This window comes from Epinephelus moara, chromosome 19 (genome assembly GCF_006386435.1).
Source record: "Epinephelus moara isolate mb chromosome 19, YSFRI_EMoa_1.0, whole genome shotgun sequence".
Lineage (NCBI taxonomy): Eukaryota > Metazoa > Chordata > Actinopteri > Perciformes > Serranidae > Epinephelus > Epinephelus moara.
In genome coordinates this window covers 37,150,455-37,169,306 of record NC_065524.1, presented here as the reverse complement: position 1 = coordinate 37,169,306, position 18,852 = coordinate 37,150,455, and the positions used below count along the sequence as shown (strand labels likewise).

Here is an 18,852-nt window from a genome sequence, read left to right as displayed (position 1 = left end):
TTCACTTACGTTTTAACAGGTGTGACGCTACTATGCGCCCCGGCTGTATCTAGGCTAACGGCTAACATGCTAACTATTATTTTTATGTCACTAGTCACTTGAAACAAATTTAGGACGATAGGAGACAGATTGAAATAAACCGAAATTTCCCTTTAACATTTAACTGGGCTAAATTTCCACTCATCAGATTACAATGGAGCACAAAAACAGAGATGCAATCAGCACAAAAAGACAGGATGTTGTGACAGACAGAGCCAAAACAACAGGAATCTCCATTAGGAATGAAAGAGAGGAGCAAACAGACTCCTGGTATCTTGAAGAATCACATCTCTGATACAACAATAACACAGACAAATACAGTATTTGTATTGCTGTGAAAAGTTTAGTTTGAGCTAAGTGGTGCTGACAGGAGCAGCGGGAGAAGAGGAGAGGCTTTCGTCACCAGCAGCTTATTTCTTCATCTTGCATTCCTCACATAGCTTTGTGACTGCACGGCACTGTTTCGTACTGTAAGTGACACACTGAACAGGGACAGGACATTAGAGATAACAACAACTATGGGGGGGGGCACCTGGGGAGCCATCTCTCTCTCCCTCCTCCCTTCTTTCTCTGGGAAGTAAACTTGGACAGTGAAAACAGGAAGTAGGGCCTACCGTGTGACTCAAACACACTGCGTCTAATATTAGACTCATATACACACAAATACACACACGGCCCTGCCCCCGTTTCCTTCAGTCCACAGAGAGGACACCCCTCTACTCCAGCCCGCAGGGAAACAGGGTCAAGAAGAGAGCAGGCCCGAGCGCTTCCTCTATTCTCTGGTCTGTATGAGAGTTTACAGAGGCTCAGCAAACCAAACTGGACTGCAAGGGAAAATGAAGATGTGCCTTTAAGTAGGACAACAAACCACCACCCTGCCCAGAGTCGGTGCACAGGACGGCAAGTCGTTTCAGATCTTTCACTTACACAAAAGTATAAATACCACAGAGTAAAAATACTTTGTTAAAAGTAATTATCCTGCATACTTTTAAACGTACTCGAGGTGTTATCATCAAAGTGCAAATATATAAATAATACTATTGTTTGATTGTTTATAATGCATCAACATGTAAACAGCATTTTAGGGGTGTAACTGATTAAGGTGGAGCAAATCATATCTTTTTGAATCCTCAATGATTTATACAGCAATGGGAGCTGACAGCAGTTAATAGATAATATGTATGATATTGTCAGTCTGGAATAAGCCACTCAGAGTCGGGGTTGCAAAACAAAATCCCATAATAAACTTTAAGCATATTGTAATTCAAGTGGTCTGAGAGAAAACTAGAATTCTGCACCTTCTCGTTCCTATTGCTCTACAAATGCAGATGTGTGTGTGTGTCCCCTCGGACAGTACAAGCCTGATTCAATGGTGGAGAATCCTGCAGAGAAAGTTGCTATTCATACATTGACACCAACTGCCTACACTGCAAAGCAGCTCAAAAAAGAAAAATGGACTTATCAAGGAGACTAAAAGAAAGTCGGACAATAAACAAAATAAAACACGTTAATGATGAAGTGCTTCAGAGATGGAGAAAACATGTTAATCGTTAACATGTTATGAAGTTAGTTTTAGGAAATAAATAAATCAAAATAAAAAAATTTTTAAAAGCAAAGAAAAAGAAAAATTAAAAAATCAAGGAAATTTCTCTGGTATTTCCACTTTTTTGCTGTATTGAAAACATACTGAACCATGACACCACTGTAATGTAACAAACTAAACCACGAACTTTGTGAACCATTACACCCCGACTGTCTACTTGTCATCAGATCAACCAAGACGCAAGCACCAGGTACAGGCTTTTAAGATGAGGATGGTGTGTCGACGTTGCTCAACTTTTGTAGAGGATGTGATTGACATGACGTCCAAAATGCTGACACATGTATGACAGCATCACCCAGATGTGCTGAGCACCAGGACAATAGAGTGTGTAAATATAGGTAAAGTGGAACTAACTGAAACATTCCTGCCAATGCACACATTTTGTTTTTGTTTTTGTTAATTAATGTCATTTGGTATATTTGATTTCATACTGTGGAGATGATTTTCAGTTTCATAGTCGCCTGTGACCTGTTGGGAAAGTGTTCAGTGTCCACACAGTGTAAACCACACTAAGTTTACCAGAGTTGCCAGTGGGCAAAATGTCACCTCGGTCCCCAGTAAGAGGATTTTGACACAACTTTGGCACTTGCACTACTGTCTGTTAAAAATAAAAGACAGCAAACACATCCTTATGCATTTCCTTATGCTTGTTTCTTTTCCCCACTGTACTTGCACCAAACGTGACCCCAAACCAAACCATGACTCTACCGTTACACCCCTAAATGACACAACAAACAAACAGCTGAAGTGACTACACCTCAGTCTTGAGTGTCAGCGGTCTCCCTGCCAGCTCTCTCGTCTCCAGCTGTGGCTGTTACACTGTTACTGTGGTGTTGCAACTGAGACAAAGTCAGATCACTGTGTGGTTGTTCTGCGGTCAGAAGTGTCAACGATCATGAATCATCTGTTGGAGCTGACGGCGGAGCAGCGGAGGAAAACTCGGCCGAGACAGAGGAAACACGAGCTGGGCTCTGACTGACGACTTAACAAGTGTGACACACTACAAGTTCCTCGTTAATAAGGGGCCTCCCCCGTCACTGTAGCAGTGACTGTACTGTATGTGTCCAGTCATCTGAGGAATGCAGAGCGCTCCACTGTCTCATTAAGCGTTTGTTCTTGTGCAGACGTTTATGCAGCAGAAAGGTCAAAACACAACAGCAGCTTTTTGCACCGATACTGAAGCTGGTAGTAGTTCCCTTACTTAATCAAAGGCACGTCTTTAACATGTTCTGTTGCCATTCAGTAGAGCTGAATCCTTCATAGTGCCTTATACTGTTTACACCAAGCTAACTATGTCTTTTTTGTATATGCGCATTATTGCAAAACAATGCGCACGACTACTTTATACCTATATTGGATTTTTATACTCAAAGCAACAATGTGATGATGTATCTTGATTCTTCAGGTGTTTGATTGACTGTAGCTTTGCTAGAAACAAGACAGTACTGGCTTTCCAGAGAATGTATTCTAGCTACACAATATATATCGATATCTTGGTACAGAATTTAAAAATACAACGATAAAGGATTGCATTGGCCCACTGCTACTGCTAAAATAAAATATCCCCCCCTCTCCCTCCCTTAAAGCCGGCGTACATAGAATTCTGGAGAAGCAAAATAAAAAATTATAAAGTAAATAACGTCTATCCCTAAAAAATGTTTTGGCAACTGCTGTCTGGATCCAACAGGCACAGTGACTCACTTGAGATGGTACAGCTTCTACAAACACTGCTGAGGTCACACCCCCACGCTACCAACACTGACATCTGACAGGCGGAGGAAGAGAGACAGAGGACAGCTAGAAAGATGTGAGTGAAGGAACGACAGAAAGAAAAGCAGTCAGAGATACAGCCACAGTGTCGCTGCATTGTTTGCCTCAATAAAAAAACAATCACTTATGTGAAGAGTCTCTTTCCACCCGAGTGCGGTTATGTAACAGGCCTACGTGTTTACAGTGAAGTGCTTGCGTGCATGCGTGCGTGCATGCAGACCACTTAGTCTGCTGAACTTTAGCTGAAATTTACAATGAGGAGAGCTGTGATTAAAATATCACAACAACAAATGATATCTGTTCTTCACAGCATACATCTGATCTAATCTCCTCTTCCCCCTCGCTCTGTCTGCAGAACGTGTCCACCAGCAGTCCCCACCGATCAGACCAGGTGACAGATGACAATTAGGGACGTACCAATATGGATTCTTTCAATCGATATTGATAACCTATAATAACCTGCTTCTCATGGCTGATAAGCGATACGATAACCGATAATTTGAGGGTAAGAAAGGCTAAGATAAAGTAAGCAAATATGGCTGACTTAATATTCCATAGCTCTGACTGAACCAAATCAAACTGACATCACATGTGTCGTGGTGTGTAGATGCTGCCCTTGTGAAGTCAGTGAAAGCAGCCAGGCTTCATATTATCTGCGCTATTTATCGGCTATAATTTTAATTATCGGAGTAATGCATAAAAATAAAAATGTCTCATTATAGGCCGATGATTTATCAGCGTGATATATATCGTGCATCCCTAATGACAATGTGAGTGTGAGGCGCAGAGGAAAAGAGATACTTCAACATTTACCATGGGATCAAAAGGGGAATTATGTTGTCAGATTATTGCCACCTGAAACCAGTTTGAGGTTTTGTTCTCTCTCTCTTCTCTCTCTCTCTCTCTCACACACACGCACACACACACACACACACACACACATTCATCCTTTATATTTACAGTATCTTCGCTCCAGTTCACCTGACATTTATTCCCAGTCTACCTGTGTTATTAATGTTAGAGTCTAAAACAAAGCCTGTTCTTGGCTGTGGACTAATTTTATCCCACACCTCCCTGGAGCAGAGTTAGTCATGACCTGCTGGATTGATTTTAGCTGTGTGCGACCTTGGATGATATAATAAAGATCAGGTTACAGTATCACTACGCTCAGTCTCAGGGTTAGAGTTAGGGTGGTACGGCAAAGACCCTACGTGCCCCTCTGCCCATCTCCAGCAAACCTGAAACATATTGTGGTTGGCTGCAAGACAAATCTGACGCAAGGTTGTTAAAGCTGGCGGCACAATCAGGTGCTAAAGTGTCCTAGCTAAAGTGGTTAGCAGCTATCCTACTATGCCCTACCTCCTCCATCATTCCAAGCCACAATTACAAGAGGGTTTGTCCGCAAAGGTGCGAAGCAATCCAAAGTCTGCACAGTCAGCTGGGAGGGGCACGAGACTGGAGGTTACTGGCAGATCTGAATCAGCATCGAGATCGCCTCTACTAACCTCAGACCTGACCTCGTGCTTTGGTCCTCCTTGTTGCGCCTCGTTTACATCAATGAGCCTTGAATACACCAAGCTGGCAGCCGATGCTGAGCAGCATGGCTGGAAAGTGAAGGTCTGCCCAGTTGAAGCGGTCTGCAGAGGCTTTGTAAGCAAGTCAACTACCAGGCTGCCTAAAGAAATGGGAATTCGAGGCCCAGCCCAACGTCAGGTCATCAAAGCTTCCTCTGGTGCTGCCGAACAAGTGAGCCGTTGGCTATGGAGAGACACCACATGGGCCCCGAAATATTGCAAACAACAGCAGGGTTTGAGGGAGTAGAAGCAGAGGGGCGCACCTGGGACACCAGGCATTGCCATTGAGACATCTGAAGGTGTGTGCCTATCATCGAAACACCACCTGATGACCCCAATGAAGTTTTTACCCTCCCTAAACCCCCAACCCCCCATTAGCATGGCTCCAACTATCACTTACAATCACAAGTATGTGCGACAACATCTGACTAGTTAAAACTTCACCTCAATTAAAGCTAGCCACGTTTCTCTCCTGTTAGTTTCTTCTCTCTTACCTCATCAAAATAAGGGAGTAGGGTGAGGTACAGTGTACAGCCCGGTCCACGCAGACGTCTCTCCTTGGCCCTGCCTTCCTTATGCTCCGTCATACTTCTCTATCTACCTTTGTTCTTCCCTACTTTTCTGTCCATCTAACCTTAACCCTTTGGCTCCCACTCTGCAACCCCTAGATGGCACTATTACGCCCACTCACAGTCTCAGGTAGGTGTACTAAGGGAATGTGACAGCTAGTCCCAAATAAGCAACTCATAAGGCACTTTTGTGATTGTTTAATAGTTTGAGATTTAGGAAAAGGCTGCAGTACAAAACCATGTAGAGGAATAATGTATATCGGATTAGATATAAACCAGCAGCGGCCGGAAATGGGTGAAAAATGCACATTCCTGAGAACAGAGAAGCTTTGTTTGCAAAACGACGTGTGATGTAAAGTATACGAGATTTATGGGCTAAAATATGCAAAACTATGCACTTTGATGGTGCCAATTTGATATGTATCAATGACCAAGTCTAATAAAATTGAAATTCTGAGACACCATTGTTCATAGTCACATACCATTCATGCATGTATGCAAGCTCAATAGATTTCATCAAAGAAGGGAAGCATTCCTCTCAGTGGAGTTGTTGCAAAAAACATTTTTGAGTCTTTAAACATATGACTTCAAAGTTTGATTCAATTAATGCATATTTGTGAAAACATCATGGCGAGATCAAACAGTGCTGCCGCCACCAGCCCACCCCCGCCCAACCCCCGCCCCTCCCTCATTCAGCCATCCAAAACTGGACAGCTTACTTCAGCACACTCTCTGTCATGTTCTGCTGCCTCCCGCCCTCCCCTCACTCACTGTCTGTGTTGCAGTAAAATCAAACTCTTGTTTCCCGTTTTCCCGCCTTTAATGACAAGTTTGAACAAAGCGGCTGCCTACACATGACATCACCGCTCAGACGAGAGCAGAAATTCCTGAAAGATTTAGGAATCTGATCTACTTTTCATATCTCACTGGCACCAGTCACTCACTGCATTTTTCTGTCTTTCTCAAACTCTGCCAGAAGCTCCACATCTGACTGATGTTTGCTGGAGTCTGTGCAACTGGAAATCACACGAGCTCATTAGACGGACTGATCAAAGCTGCTTTTCTTTGTTTTTCATGATTCTTTGGATGATCGTAGCTATCAGCAGGCGTTGTCTTGGGGGGCCTCTGTGTTTTGTTTATTCATCCATTCTTTTTATGTCCCAGCTGACACTGGCCGAGAGGCGAGGTACACCCTGGACAAGTCGCCAGACTATCACAGGGCTGACACATTTCCCCCCTTTTCCACCAAAATTAGCACATGTACACAGGTTTTTTAAACACAGGAAAACCTGCTAAATATAGGCGATAGACTCCTTTCCAATAGCCAGTAGACCAGACCTGTGTGCTTGGCTCTAACGCCAGAATTCCACTGGATGCGTGTCCGTTGCGAAACGGCTGCGCTGGTTATCCACTTCGTGCTCCGCCATCCGTCAACACCCACCGGCTGCGTTTGCTGTGCGGAGCGGTGCAGCTCCGCCGCACAGCGGGAGTCACGAGGACCCACAAGATCTCGTGAATTCACGCATAATCGCGAGATATAACAAGATGTAGTTTCTATAAACAGAACCACAAAACCAGAGGAGTAGTAGGAAGACATCTTGGTGCACCTCCATGATTAACATCTCCTCGTCCATGGTGTCAACGGGGTGAAATGACGTCTGGAAACCTCTGACCTGTTGACTTCAGGCCTGCCTCCTATTTTGAAAATTAACCGGATGTTTTATTTTGTTTCTGTGCACGACTTCCTGCCCCGCACGATCTGCTCTGTGCTGAATTGCTGCGTTGTGCTCCGGCGTCCGGGAAAAATAGAAGTCCTGCGTTTCTGTTGCGGAGGGCTCCGGAGCGCCGCAGCTGTGACGGAGCCGGAACGCACAACAGTCGCAGCTGGTGGAAGCACACACATTGACTACAATTGAAACGGATCGGCTCCGCTGCCAGTCCGGAGCGCAGACGCAACCAACACGCATCTGGTGGAATTTGGGGGTATTTTTGATCAATGTTTGAGCGCTGCTTTGGCAGAGACAGGCTGTATTTTGTGGTGGCACGTCATTGCATCTCACCCGTTAAGGGGCTAAATTTAGCGCGTTCACCCAGGTATTGTGTTTCCATCACTGCTGATCGGACCTGGAGCCAATAAACAACCGTGACTACCGCAGAGTCATTCAACCTAGGTGTGAACACCGATTGTAACCTTTTCCATTTCATTTAAGAGCCTATGTTAGTGGGGTTTCTGTGCAGTGCAAAAGGGGCTACAGAGACAGACAACCATTCACACTCACATTCATGTGGGAAGAAGCCCGAGAACCTGCAGAAAACCCATGCTAACATGGGGAGAACGTGCAAACTTCACACAGAAGGGATCCAGCCAACCGACGGCTTCAAACCCAGAAAACTCTTGCTGTGTCAGCGCTAACCACTGCTCCACCATGCCACCATAATGGTGGATTACTCTTTTGTTTGTCCTGTTTGGTTGTTGATTGCTACTATTACGGCTCTGTACATTTCGTCAGCCACAAAAATACACGTCTCTAGATGTAGATTTCTCCACGTTGTTACCAGCTGCTTCTTCTGTTACGCATTTAATGCTATTCGACTACCATGTCAAAGCCCGGAAATTAGAGCATGCGCAGTGTGCCTCGGCCAGTTTGGTTCTGATTTACTGTATACATGCAGGAGTCACATTATCTGGGTGTGTTAGTCCAACTTTGAGAAATTCGATTTAGTACGATTTCAGTCAGACTTTGATGTTTACAAGGGTTTTAAAAGTCTGGTTATAGTCTCAATAACACAAGAAATCAGTTTTCTCTAATGTCATGTAAACATACTGAATAAAACTCTAAATCATTTCAAGTCAACCTCTTTAACAATCATTTTCATATCATAGCATATTGTTCTTCCCGCTAATAAATAATGGGCTCAAATTTCTGGGATGTGGATTTACTATTGTGTGTGTGTGTGTGTGTGTGTGTGTGTGTCTGTCTGTCTGTGGGTGCGCTTTGCTTGACTAACAATGTGACTGGCTTGGCTGGTATCATTTTCTGCTGAGGGTGATTGTCGACGGGTCGTGTACAGACTTGCAGGAGAACAGTGACATTCTGAGTTTTAGTTTCGAACATGGGTTTAAGGTTTCTGTTCACACACTCTTCTTGCTTGGGTCCAGACCTCAGAGTCCGCCCGCTGCACATACTTAATTAATTTGTCTGTCATCGTAACAAAGAAGATTGACAGATGAAGATCCAATTTTTCAGACATCTTGCTCTTTTTCCTTTCAAGCTCAACACACTTATCGCCTGTGAAATGGCTGAAATGTGATCAACTGAGTGTTTCCTCACTAACATGACTTTATGGCCCTTCTGTCATCGACACATTAAATGAAGAGAAGCATGTTTTGGGATCAGGAGAGAGCACACAGTGTGTTATGTGAAAGAAGGAGAGTGAGAACTCGTGCTGCATGATAAGTGAAACTTGATATAATAATGTGCTGACTAACTGTAAGCACGCTCCCTGTGGGAAAGTCTCTGTTCTGGATGACATGTTTTGTTGTTACAGACAGGTGGAAAGAGCAACACTGTGCACAGCTCACCTGGAAAAGCTCCAGAAATGAACTATAACTGAGTCACCTGTACTGAATATGATGTATTTTTACTTTCAATACAGAAGCATTTCCATACCGTCTCTCTAACTACTTCAAATCAATGTACTTATTCTGTTTTTTAGTCCGTGCTCTTGTGACTTTCTACGCAACTTCATCATTCTCCTGAACAAACCAAATATTCCTTTGAGTCTCTCATATTTGCAAGGACGAAAAAAAAAAGAAATTCTTTTGTATGGGAACTCACCAGACCCAAATCTGCAATCTAGCTCGAGCCCAAAAATAACAAATAAATCAGGCCTTGTGTTCAGGAGCGCTGTTTTACAGTCTGGTTTGGGGCCAAGCGATTCTTCATCAACCTAATGGTAACATTTAGCTAGTAAAGGTCTTCCATTCAAATTATCAAAGGAGCATTCTGTCAGCTCCTTTCACATTATCATATTGTCGGTTCAAAAATAAATTTTGGTAAAAGCCAACATCCTGAACCGACTGAGCAGAAGACTGATAGTCTGCGTCTACATCTAAGTAGAATGAGCTTTATATTTGGAAAGAATAACTGCTTTATTTGTTGACTCTGGCACAGACAGAGTCGGAGATGTTGAAGACCACATCCTACCAATCCAGTGAGATTTTGCTGAGGAGAGGTCAGAGGATGAAAGGAAGAAACTGAGACCAGACTCCAGAGACTGGATCCATACTGAACTGTGCGCTCTGCTACCAAACACTGCTCTCTCTCATGTATCCTCCTTTTTCCTCCGTTAACTCTAATATGTCTCATTCATTCTTTTCAGCAAGGTAAGCAAACTGAACTGAACTGTGCAGGGCAAAGCCAACTATCTTGAGAAAGAGCATCCTATTGTGAAATGTTACATGTCTGAGCAAAGCCAACAGGGTTTCCAGACCGAATACTCACGGCCTGGCTTTGTGCCGACTGAATAAAGTGTGCAGTCAGACTGGTTAGCTTAGATATCAGTTGTAAGATGGAAGCACTATGAACACACCAATTATGGGGAGCTAGATGTCATTTACAAAATATTCTTGGACTTTAAAAACCTCACACAGGAGCACAGCAAACAGAGAACTGCTGTTTTCAAACCTTTCACGGAACAGTTCACCACAAAATCAAAAACACATATTTTCCCTCTTACCTGTAGTGCTATTTAGCAATCTATATCGACTTGGTGTGAGTTGCCAAGTGTTGGAGATATAGACTGTAGAGATGTCTGCCTTCACTCCAATATAATGGGATTAGACGTCACTCGGCTTCTGACGCTCAAAGAGCCAAAAATTAATATCTGGAAAAACTCAACAGCAAGACTGTGTTGCTCAAAATAATCAACAGTCTATAACTGTCTATATTCCACGGGTATTATTCAACTTTTCAATGATATTCATACTAATTGGGCCCATTTCCACTCTTTCAACTATTCCTAATACTTCACCTCATTCTTACACATTCAAGCTAGCATTGCAGTGTAGCTTAAGCTTTTCAAAAAACCCTTAAATATTCCACATGATTCATACATGGTACTCTTCAGCGTCTAAAGCCAGCATTGCAGTGTAGCTGGCCTGACTTCAACTTTTCCTGCTTTATTTGTCCATCCGGCATCTTGGTATCACTGTACGTGCACACCAAGAGCTGCAAAAGCCGAGGTCTCCCAAGCAGCACCGCTGTCCGAAATATTTTTGGCAGCTCAAGTCGCTCATGACGTCATACATTCGAACATTCAATCGTACTTGTCAATTTAAAGGAGCCGCAAAGCAGGTTACTAGCTGGAGCACAGCGCCTTTGCCGGCTGCCCAGCCCCCAAAGCTAGGCCACATGAGTAAAGAAATCGTCACATTCACATGGAGCAAGGGAGATTAGCATGCTACGCGTTATGTATTCGTCCCTAGTTTAAAAAATTCTTTCTCAATATCAACTCACCAGGCATCAACTACTCAGGACACGGCCTCCCACTAGGGCTGTAGTCAACCAAAGAAAATCTTGGTCGACTAAAGTCGCACATAATCTTCAACTAATCGATTAGTCGTGGTGGAGGGCTGTGTTAAGTTCTGTAAAGTTTAGTTCAAATCAAACTTTATTTATATAGTTGATTCAAAACACACATTAAACACACATTAAACATGGCTTAATAGAGACAGTTTCAAACACAAGTACACAAACTGGCTTCACTATAACTCGCAGCATTCACAGACAAACACTTGTCTTTGTCTGGACACATTTCCCCACCAATACAACATGCTAATGTTATTAGCACAAGCCTATGGCATTTTACATTGTATAAATTAGCCTAGCCTCTAGCGATCTTTTCCTCTTCTCATATAAAACCAGGGACAACAGCAACATGTAACAAAGGTTACGGCACATAATTTGGCTCCATTACAACTCACAACATTCACTGACAAAACAACTGTCTTACACTAAACACGTTTTCCAAACAAATACAACATGCTAACGTTGTTAGCGCCAGCCTATGGCATTTTACATTGTATACATTAGCCTAGCAACGAGCGGAGATTTCCTCTTCTCATATGAAGCCAGGATAAATCACACACAAGACTTAAAATGCTATTTTAGTGGAGGCTTTACTGTCTTCACAATTTATTGTTTCTTATCTGTGAAATACAAGTAAATACAAGCTTTGTTTCCACTGAGGGAAATGGTTTCAGCTTACAGAAACAGACAGGAGGTCTGCGTCACCATGACACTTAGCGCGAGGGGTTAAACTTTATGTCAACAACGGGGGTGTTTTGAAAACACAGGTAACTTAGCCTGTCCCCCCGCCGCAGGAAATAATGGATTAATCCTGGAAAGCTGTTGATGTAGCACTTTTCTCCTTATGAAAGTAACACGGCGATTATTCGACCAATGAGAATTTGGTCGGACAAGAGCATAGCGACCAAATAATCGACTAGTCAACCAGGAGACTACAGCCCTACTTCCCACGCCTGCTCCTTTTGATTTCGGCCCCTAAAAACAGGCTTGAATCATAAAGGACTCGGTGTCCAGCTACAGCAGTGATTAGCTTCTCTCTCATTTTGAAGTAGGAACAAATGTGTGGTAGGAACTAAAGTTTCCGAGGATGTTCTCTGGGTTCCACACAAGCGGTGGACATCTACTTTTCGATTGGTGGCTGGCTTGAAAATGAATTGAATCGGTCGCCTTTGCAGTTTTTGCAGCTCTTGGTGTGCACGTACAGTTAGGGATGTACAATATTGGATTTTTTGCAGATACGCCAACAACAACAACTTATTTGGCTGATAACTGACACCTGATGGAATTAACATCATATTATGCATGCATACGCTTAATGTGACGGCCCACCAGCTGATGGAGACATGAAATACAATGCTTTTCAATGTTTGTAATATTCATTCATTGTGCAAAATAAGAACAAGCACGGTGGTGGATTCTTATAGTTCATTTTAATGTCGATATTGGCCGATACCGATGACGTGCGGTGCTGATGTTATCATGCATCTCTAGCTGGTGTTTTCAGAAACCTCTACTAACCTATAATACAGTATATGTGCACTGCTTTGTGAGATGGATTTGAGGCTTTAACAGCCTCTGCAACTGCTCTGCTCGCTCATGAAGGTGATGAAAACCCAGTCCACGACAGGCTTTTCTCAGAAGCTTACACTGACATTTCTCAATGGGAAACTACACAAACTGTTTAGTTCCCTAAAGGTGATGTCAAGTGTTTCTTTGTCTGAGATGACATAATGCATGACACAGCATAAGTCAAGACATGTCCAAACCTAGAGTGCCCATGGGTGCGCCTTAAAACGTGCTCCTCCAAAAGCACATGGTGCAAAGCTCTGAGGAGACAGGTTATGAAATATATTTCATTCCAGTGAATGACAAGGGATTAGATAATGATCTTCTGACTCTAAATCAATTAGAAGCCTTTAAACACTCCAGGCAGGTGCTGACTCAGGGATCTGAACTCGACACGCTGCCCCCTTTGTTTTTCACAAGAACTAGTAAAAAGATTCACAAGATTTTGTGCTAATACCGTTAAGAAATATAAGACTTAACATGTACAACAAGATAAATAAACCCAACGAAACACAAACTAAGAGTCACTTTCATTTCGTTCCAATATCTTTAGTTAAGAACCGAAACTTAATTGTCAAATTAGGTCTCCCAGTGTACGTCTTTAAAGACCTCCACCGTCAGGAACATGCTTGGAGCTGTACTTCCTTTTCTCCATCCTGTCCTCCTCCTGTTTCATCCTCTGCCTCTCTTTCATCTTGTCCTCTCCCCATCTCTCTCTGTCTCTAATGGACCTGATGGCCTCATCAATAATACACTCAAACATCCGTCTGCTTCAGCAGCTTCAGACAACAATGAACAGGTCCTTCAAGCTGCTGTGTGTGTGTGTATCATGCATGTGGCCAGACCGCACCCTCCCTCGCCTCTTTTGTAGCTCTGCTGTGGGTCACTGGTTCATCTAACAAGAGCACAACAAAGGTAACAGGATCCATACTGTCAGTGCGGGTGCAGCGACTCGTGTTGTGCATCTTGCATCACGTTTGCTTTGCAGAAATCCTGTAAAATATTAAATGCCACTGGTTTTCACAGTTCAATAAACCCAACATATGTATCTGTATCAGGCACACCTGATGCAGCATGTTAGCATCACAGCGCACAACTCAGGTTTCCCTCTTTATTGTTTCTCTGCGTTACAGGGGAGCAAAACATCTGTGGAGAGGGTGAATAATGGACTTCACATGGATGACAATGTTGCTGCGTGTCTGCTGAATGTGTAAATAGATAACTGTTTGCTCACATGATCGCTTCAACTATTTAACAAGGTGATAGTCAGTCAGTCAGGGTTGTGTTTTCAGTTTGCTCCACTGTGGTCCAACAGGAATCAATGCCTCTTTAAAGACGCATGTTCCCCTTAGTTAGGCATAATGATGAGACACTCATCTTAAATGTTTTGATCTGTGGATTAGATAAAGTCATTACTATGAGATATGACGACGACTGAGATGTAATTATGTCTTAATCAGTCAAAACAATGTGTGTGATAGCTCATGAAAATTGCTTGTTGTGACCATTCCTAACATTTTTAGCTTTTCTTCCAGCAGGAATGAGATACCATGCACAACTTTTATTTACGTATGTTTTTGTATGCAGGATTTTTTTTTTGCAGTGCTCACGTATCGATAAGTCAATCCACAGCAAATGAATCTACAATATTGGTAAGTAAGTGATCGTTCATCGAGCTAAAATGTCAAACATTCAGTGGTTCGAGCTCCTCAGAGGCTGGATTAAGTGAAACAGACCTGGGGCAAAAATGAATCTTCTTGAGCGACTCTTTTTAGTGTCTCGTATGTACCAGGTCGGCCTGTCAAACATCCCCACTGTATCTTAACATGGTGCAGACACGCCACTAAATGATCAAGCAAGAACCAACTGAATCAAACTTGAGTCGAGACCTCCGTCAGCCAAGGCCAGTGGTGCGTTCATGCCCTCCTCAGATGGTTGTTCTTTTGACTTTGGTGTGTTCATCTTGCAGAATATCAGTAGCAGGATCACACCTCAAATGTGTCACTTCCTGCTTAAATACCCACCTAACCCACCCCTCCTGTTCCCCTCCCTCCCTACATAGGGTCCTGCGGGGATTCATCATGCCTGGGAACTACAGCAGTTTCCCTGTTGTAGCTCCTCCACTACATCTTCAACAAAGTGAATAAGCTATGCAGGCCAAGCCTCGCACATCAGTCACATTTATCTTGTATAAAACTGTTAAACGCAGCTTGTTGATGCCGTGGGCCTTGCTAGTGAACTTTTAGCTGTCATGTGGAAACAACATGGACGTAAACGTATACATGCTGACTGGTAATGCCTCGAAGAGAAGTCTGTGGGGAGGACAAGACTCGTGTTGAGCGTGCATGTGCTATAACGAACTGAAACGGAAAAACTGACGCCACGTCAAAACATGAAAGGTTCTATATATTTACAACACGAACAAACTGTAAAAAGAATCTGTCTGCTCATCACTATTGCAAATTTGTCTTTAAATATGTGCAACGCAAATCACAGGCACTCAGTTACCATCACTAGAGGACATTTACAGAACTCAATGTCTGGTCACAATCATCAGTAGAGACTCATCTCACCCAGGTCACCACCTTTTCACCCTGCTGCCCTTTAGAAGGTGCTACAGGTCCCTAAAAGCTCTCACTGCCAGATTCCTCAAGTGCCATTAAAGAATTAAACTGTAAATAATCACACTGTCAGATATGTGCAATGACAACTTTAGAGAAAATCCTGCATATGTGCAATATTTCATGATGAAATGCAGTATGTTTTGATACTCAGTTCTTATAGTTAAGTTTCTGTATGTTCCCCTGGAGACACTTAACTCTGTTGTGCAGCTGTGCACTGACAATAAAGCCACTGAACTGAACCATCAATCATAACTAAGATGGGTCCTGTATTATCAGCTAATCTTGTGGCCCTGCCTTATAGTGTCAAAAGGTAGTGTTATCCTCCTGAGACCCTGCACTCCTCATATGAGGACATCACATGTTGGGTTTCCTGCACCTTGTACTGCATTCTGCTTGACTCAGACCTGCTGGCCTCGTGTGTGGACACTTTGATGCTCAGGCTGCAGCTGATCCCGACACAAAAGTGGACAAGGTACAAAACCTGATCAAATTTTATGGTTGTAACTTGTTTATTTGTGCTGAATAGCATCTGTCGGCATAAATGTGCAACCAATTTTGGCAATACTTGTTTGAGGACACTAGGACTTCATTGTATTATCCCAGCATTTCACAGAGCAGAGGAAATTTAATAAAAATAAAAAAAGTATTTTAGATATGTTGCTTTACTTGCAATTTTGTTTTTGCACAGCCATGTTCAGGTGCTGAAATGAACAGTTTTAGATTTGAACAGTGACCTCTGACCTGTAGTTACAACACATGAAACAACTGTTGCATCATTTGTCATTTGGTTTTTGCACAACAATGTTCAGGTATTAAAATTAAAACGTTTTCTAATTTATTACACACTTGTAACTATCAAAAATAAACCAAACATCCCCATATGAGGACATCTATTTTTTCTTTTTTCAAAAAGTACTTACTGGTCAAAGACACTGCTCAGTTTTAGTAATTATTTCCAAATAGATAGATTAATTAAATTAAAAATGGGTGCCAAACAAAAGCAGGGGTCTCAGGAGGTTAATATTCTGAACAGCTCAGGTGGTGTTTTCTCAGTTTGAAATCATCATTAATAAATTTGGGTTTTGCACTTTTGAATAAAAGAAGTTAATTAGTTAATCAGTTAATTAAAAAAGGGCCATGGAGGCAACTATTTGCTGCATCCCTCATTAATGCACCTTTAACCAGCTGTGGCTCTGAGCCCAGGTGTGTGTGCACGTCTCATCAGTGTCTCATCAGTGTGTCTCACCCAGTCCTCGAAGTGCTTGCTGCCGTTGTGCAGGATGTCCTCGAACTGGATGATGCAGTTGGCCACGAAGTCGTCGTATCCGATGGGCGCGTCGTGGAACACGGAGAGCTCGATCCTGCGGCCGTCGTGCACCTCCGTGGTGAACTCATCGTTCCACGCGGGGCTGTTGGTCTTCTGCTTGGTGGAGGTCTGGCCCACGCGGGAGTCGTCCACGTTCAGGGCGATGTATGTGTCCAGGAGGAAGGTCTGGGTCTTGGGGCCGACGGCGTGACGCAGGGACCATGCCGTCGGTTTGAGGTCCAGAGCCTCGCGGATCTTGATCTTCAGCTGCCCATTGAAGATCACCATGGCGCTGTGCGGTCCCAACACTTGATACGTGACGTGTTTACAGTCAAAGCACCACACCTTTCTCCTCAAACACTTCCAGAAACAATTAACTCCTAACGGTTCAACCGGTGGTCCTGCAGCCAGACACTGTAAATCCTCCCAAATATGACGGAGCTGTGAAGCCTCTTAAAATGTTTTGCTCTCAATCAGCTCTCTGGGTTTCCTCTAAGACGTCTGCAGAACCCGAAAATGCTACAGATATCCCAAAATCTGAAGTGCAGCAGCGGAGGGGAGTCTTCCTCAGAAGTGCGCGGAAGAAACATGAACCAAGAGCCGCGATAGAGCAAAGAAGAGACGTGCAGAGGCCCCAGATGTGACTCGCTCTGACATGTTGCTGTTAAAACCCTCCGTTAGCTGTAGCAGGACACCCTGGGAGCACCGGCCCGTGTTGCATTGCACCGAGAGGGAGGTGAAGGAGGCTCCAGCCGCCGCGGCGCATCGGGGATGTTGGAGCCGGACCGCTGCGACCAGACAGCGGCTGGTAGCGTGAAGAGCCGCAGCAGAGGCGGAGAGGAGGAGGAGGAGGAGGAGGGAGGGGGCAGGTCCAGGAGGCGGTGGGTTGGTTGGTAGGTACACAGGGGCTCCTGCACGGCCTGCTCTCAGCCACTGCTGTTGATTCTAACTTCCCGTGGACATACCTCTGGCTGGCTGCCTCCCACCCTCCGACACTGCTCTCTGTCTCTCTCTCTCTGCTGCAGGAAATGCGAAAAACACGTCAGATTTCTCCTCCGAGCCTGGTGTGACAGACAGACAGACAGACGGGGGAGTGCGACGCAAGCCAGACTAGGGAGGTGGTTAGGAGCAGCAGCAGGGCTGGGAGATGACAGGAGAGGAGGAAGAGGAGGAGGAGGAGGAGGGCAGGCTGGGTGAATATAAGAGAAAGTGGCGACATTAAACGCTTTACATTCCACCAAGGTGCCCTTGAGCAAGGCTGCTGTTATCCCCCCAGGTGTTGCACACCTCTGCAGCTCCCAGCTGTGCAAAATAAACTGTGCAGAATGCAGGAAAACAGGTGTGAGCTGCAGGGTTTCTGCACTGTCTGCAACATGAAGCTCCTTCATAAAGAGCCTATAATAAATGTCAAGTGACACTCCATCAAAGATGAAACCTTAGCGGATGGATGTGAGGATATGTGAGCGGTGCATGGGTCCCTATAGTGCATGGATTATTACGACCTCAGTCAAGTATTCCTCTTTAGGCATGACAAAAAAACTAAAAAAAAATATAAACCAGTCAAAACTGATATATCCTCCTGAGACCCCATTTTTATTTTCTCTGAGCTATTTGGGAATATAGGACCTGATAAGTATGAAAAACAAAGCATTGTCTCTGAACCGTAAGCATTCTTGTAACTGCACGGGTCAGAGGTCACTGTTCATGTCTAAAACTGTTCATTTCAACAGCTGAACATGGCTGTGCAAAAACAAAATTGCAAATAATGCAACATATCTAAAAGACTTTTCTTATTTTTAATAAATATCCCTGCTCCATACTCTGTGAAATGCTGGGATAATATGATAATAAAGTCCAAATGTCTTCAAACGAGTACTTACTAATTAACAGCATTTTAGCTTGTTGCTGTTGCTAAAATTGGTCAAATGTGTTGCTGTATCAAACTACAGATGCTATTCAGCACAAATAAACAAGTTACAACCAAAACATTTGATCAGGTTTTGTACCTTGTCCACTTCTGTGTCAGGATCAGCTGCAGCCTGAGCATCAAAGTGTCCACACACGAGGCCAGCAGGTCTGAGTTAAGCAGAATGAAGTACAAGGTGCAGGAAACCCAAAATGTAATGTCCTCATATGAGGAGCGCAGGGTCTCAGCAGGATATATCATGTGAAACTATAAAAAATTTCATGCTGTCACATTTTTTAAACGC

The 18,852-nt window shown here is 43.6% G+C and overlaps 1 protein-coding gene across 1 annotated transcript in view; it reads right to left on the bottom strand.

Moving 5' to 3' along the window:
- The window catches only part of LOC126406789 (protein kinase C epsilon type-like), a 110,403-nt gene extending 92,757 nt beyond the window's left edge, over window positions 1-17,646 (bottom strand). The window contains exon 1 of the mRNA XM_050071292.1: window positions 16,583-17,646. Within this exon, the coding sequence (XP_049927249.1) occupies window positions 16,583-16,930 (348 nt within the window). The 5' untranslated portion in view covers window positions 16,931-17,646. The remainder of the gene's footprint in view (window positions 1-16,582) is intronic.
- Window positions 17,647-18,852: the final 1,206 nt, after the last annotated feature.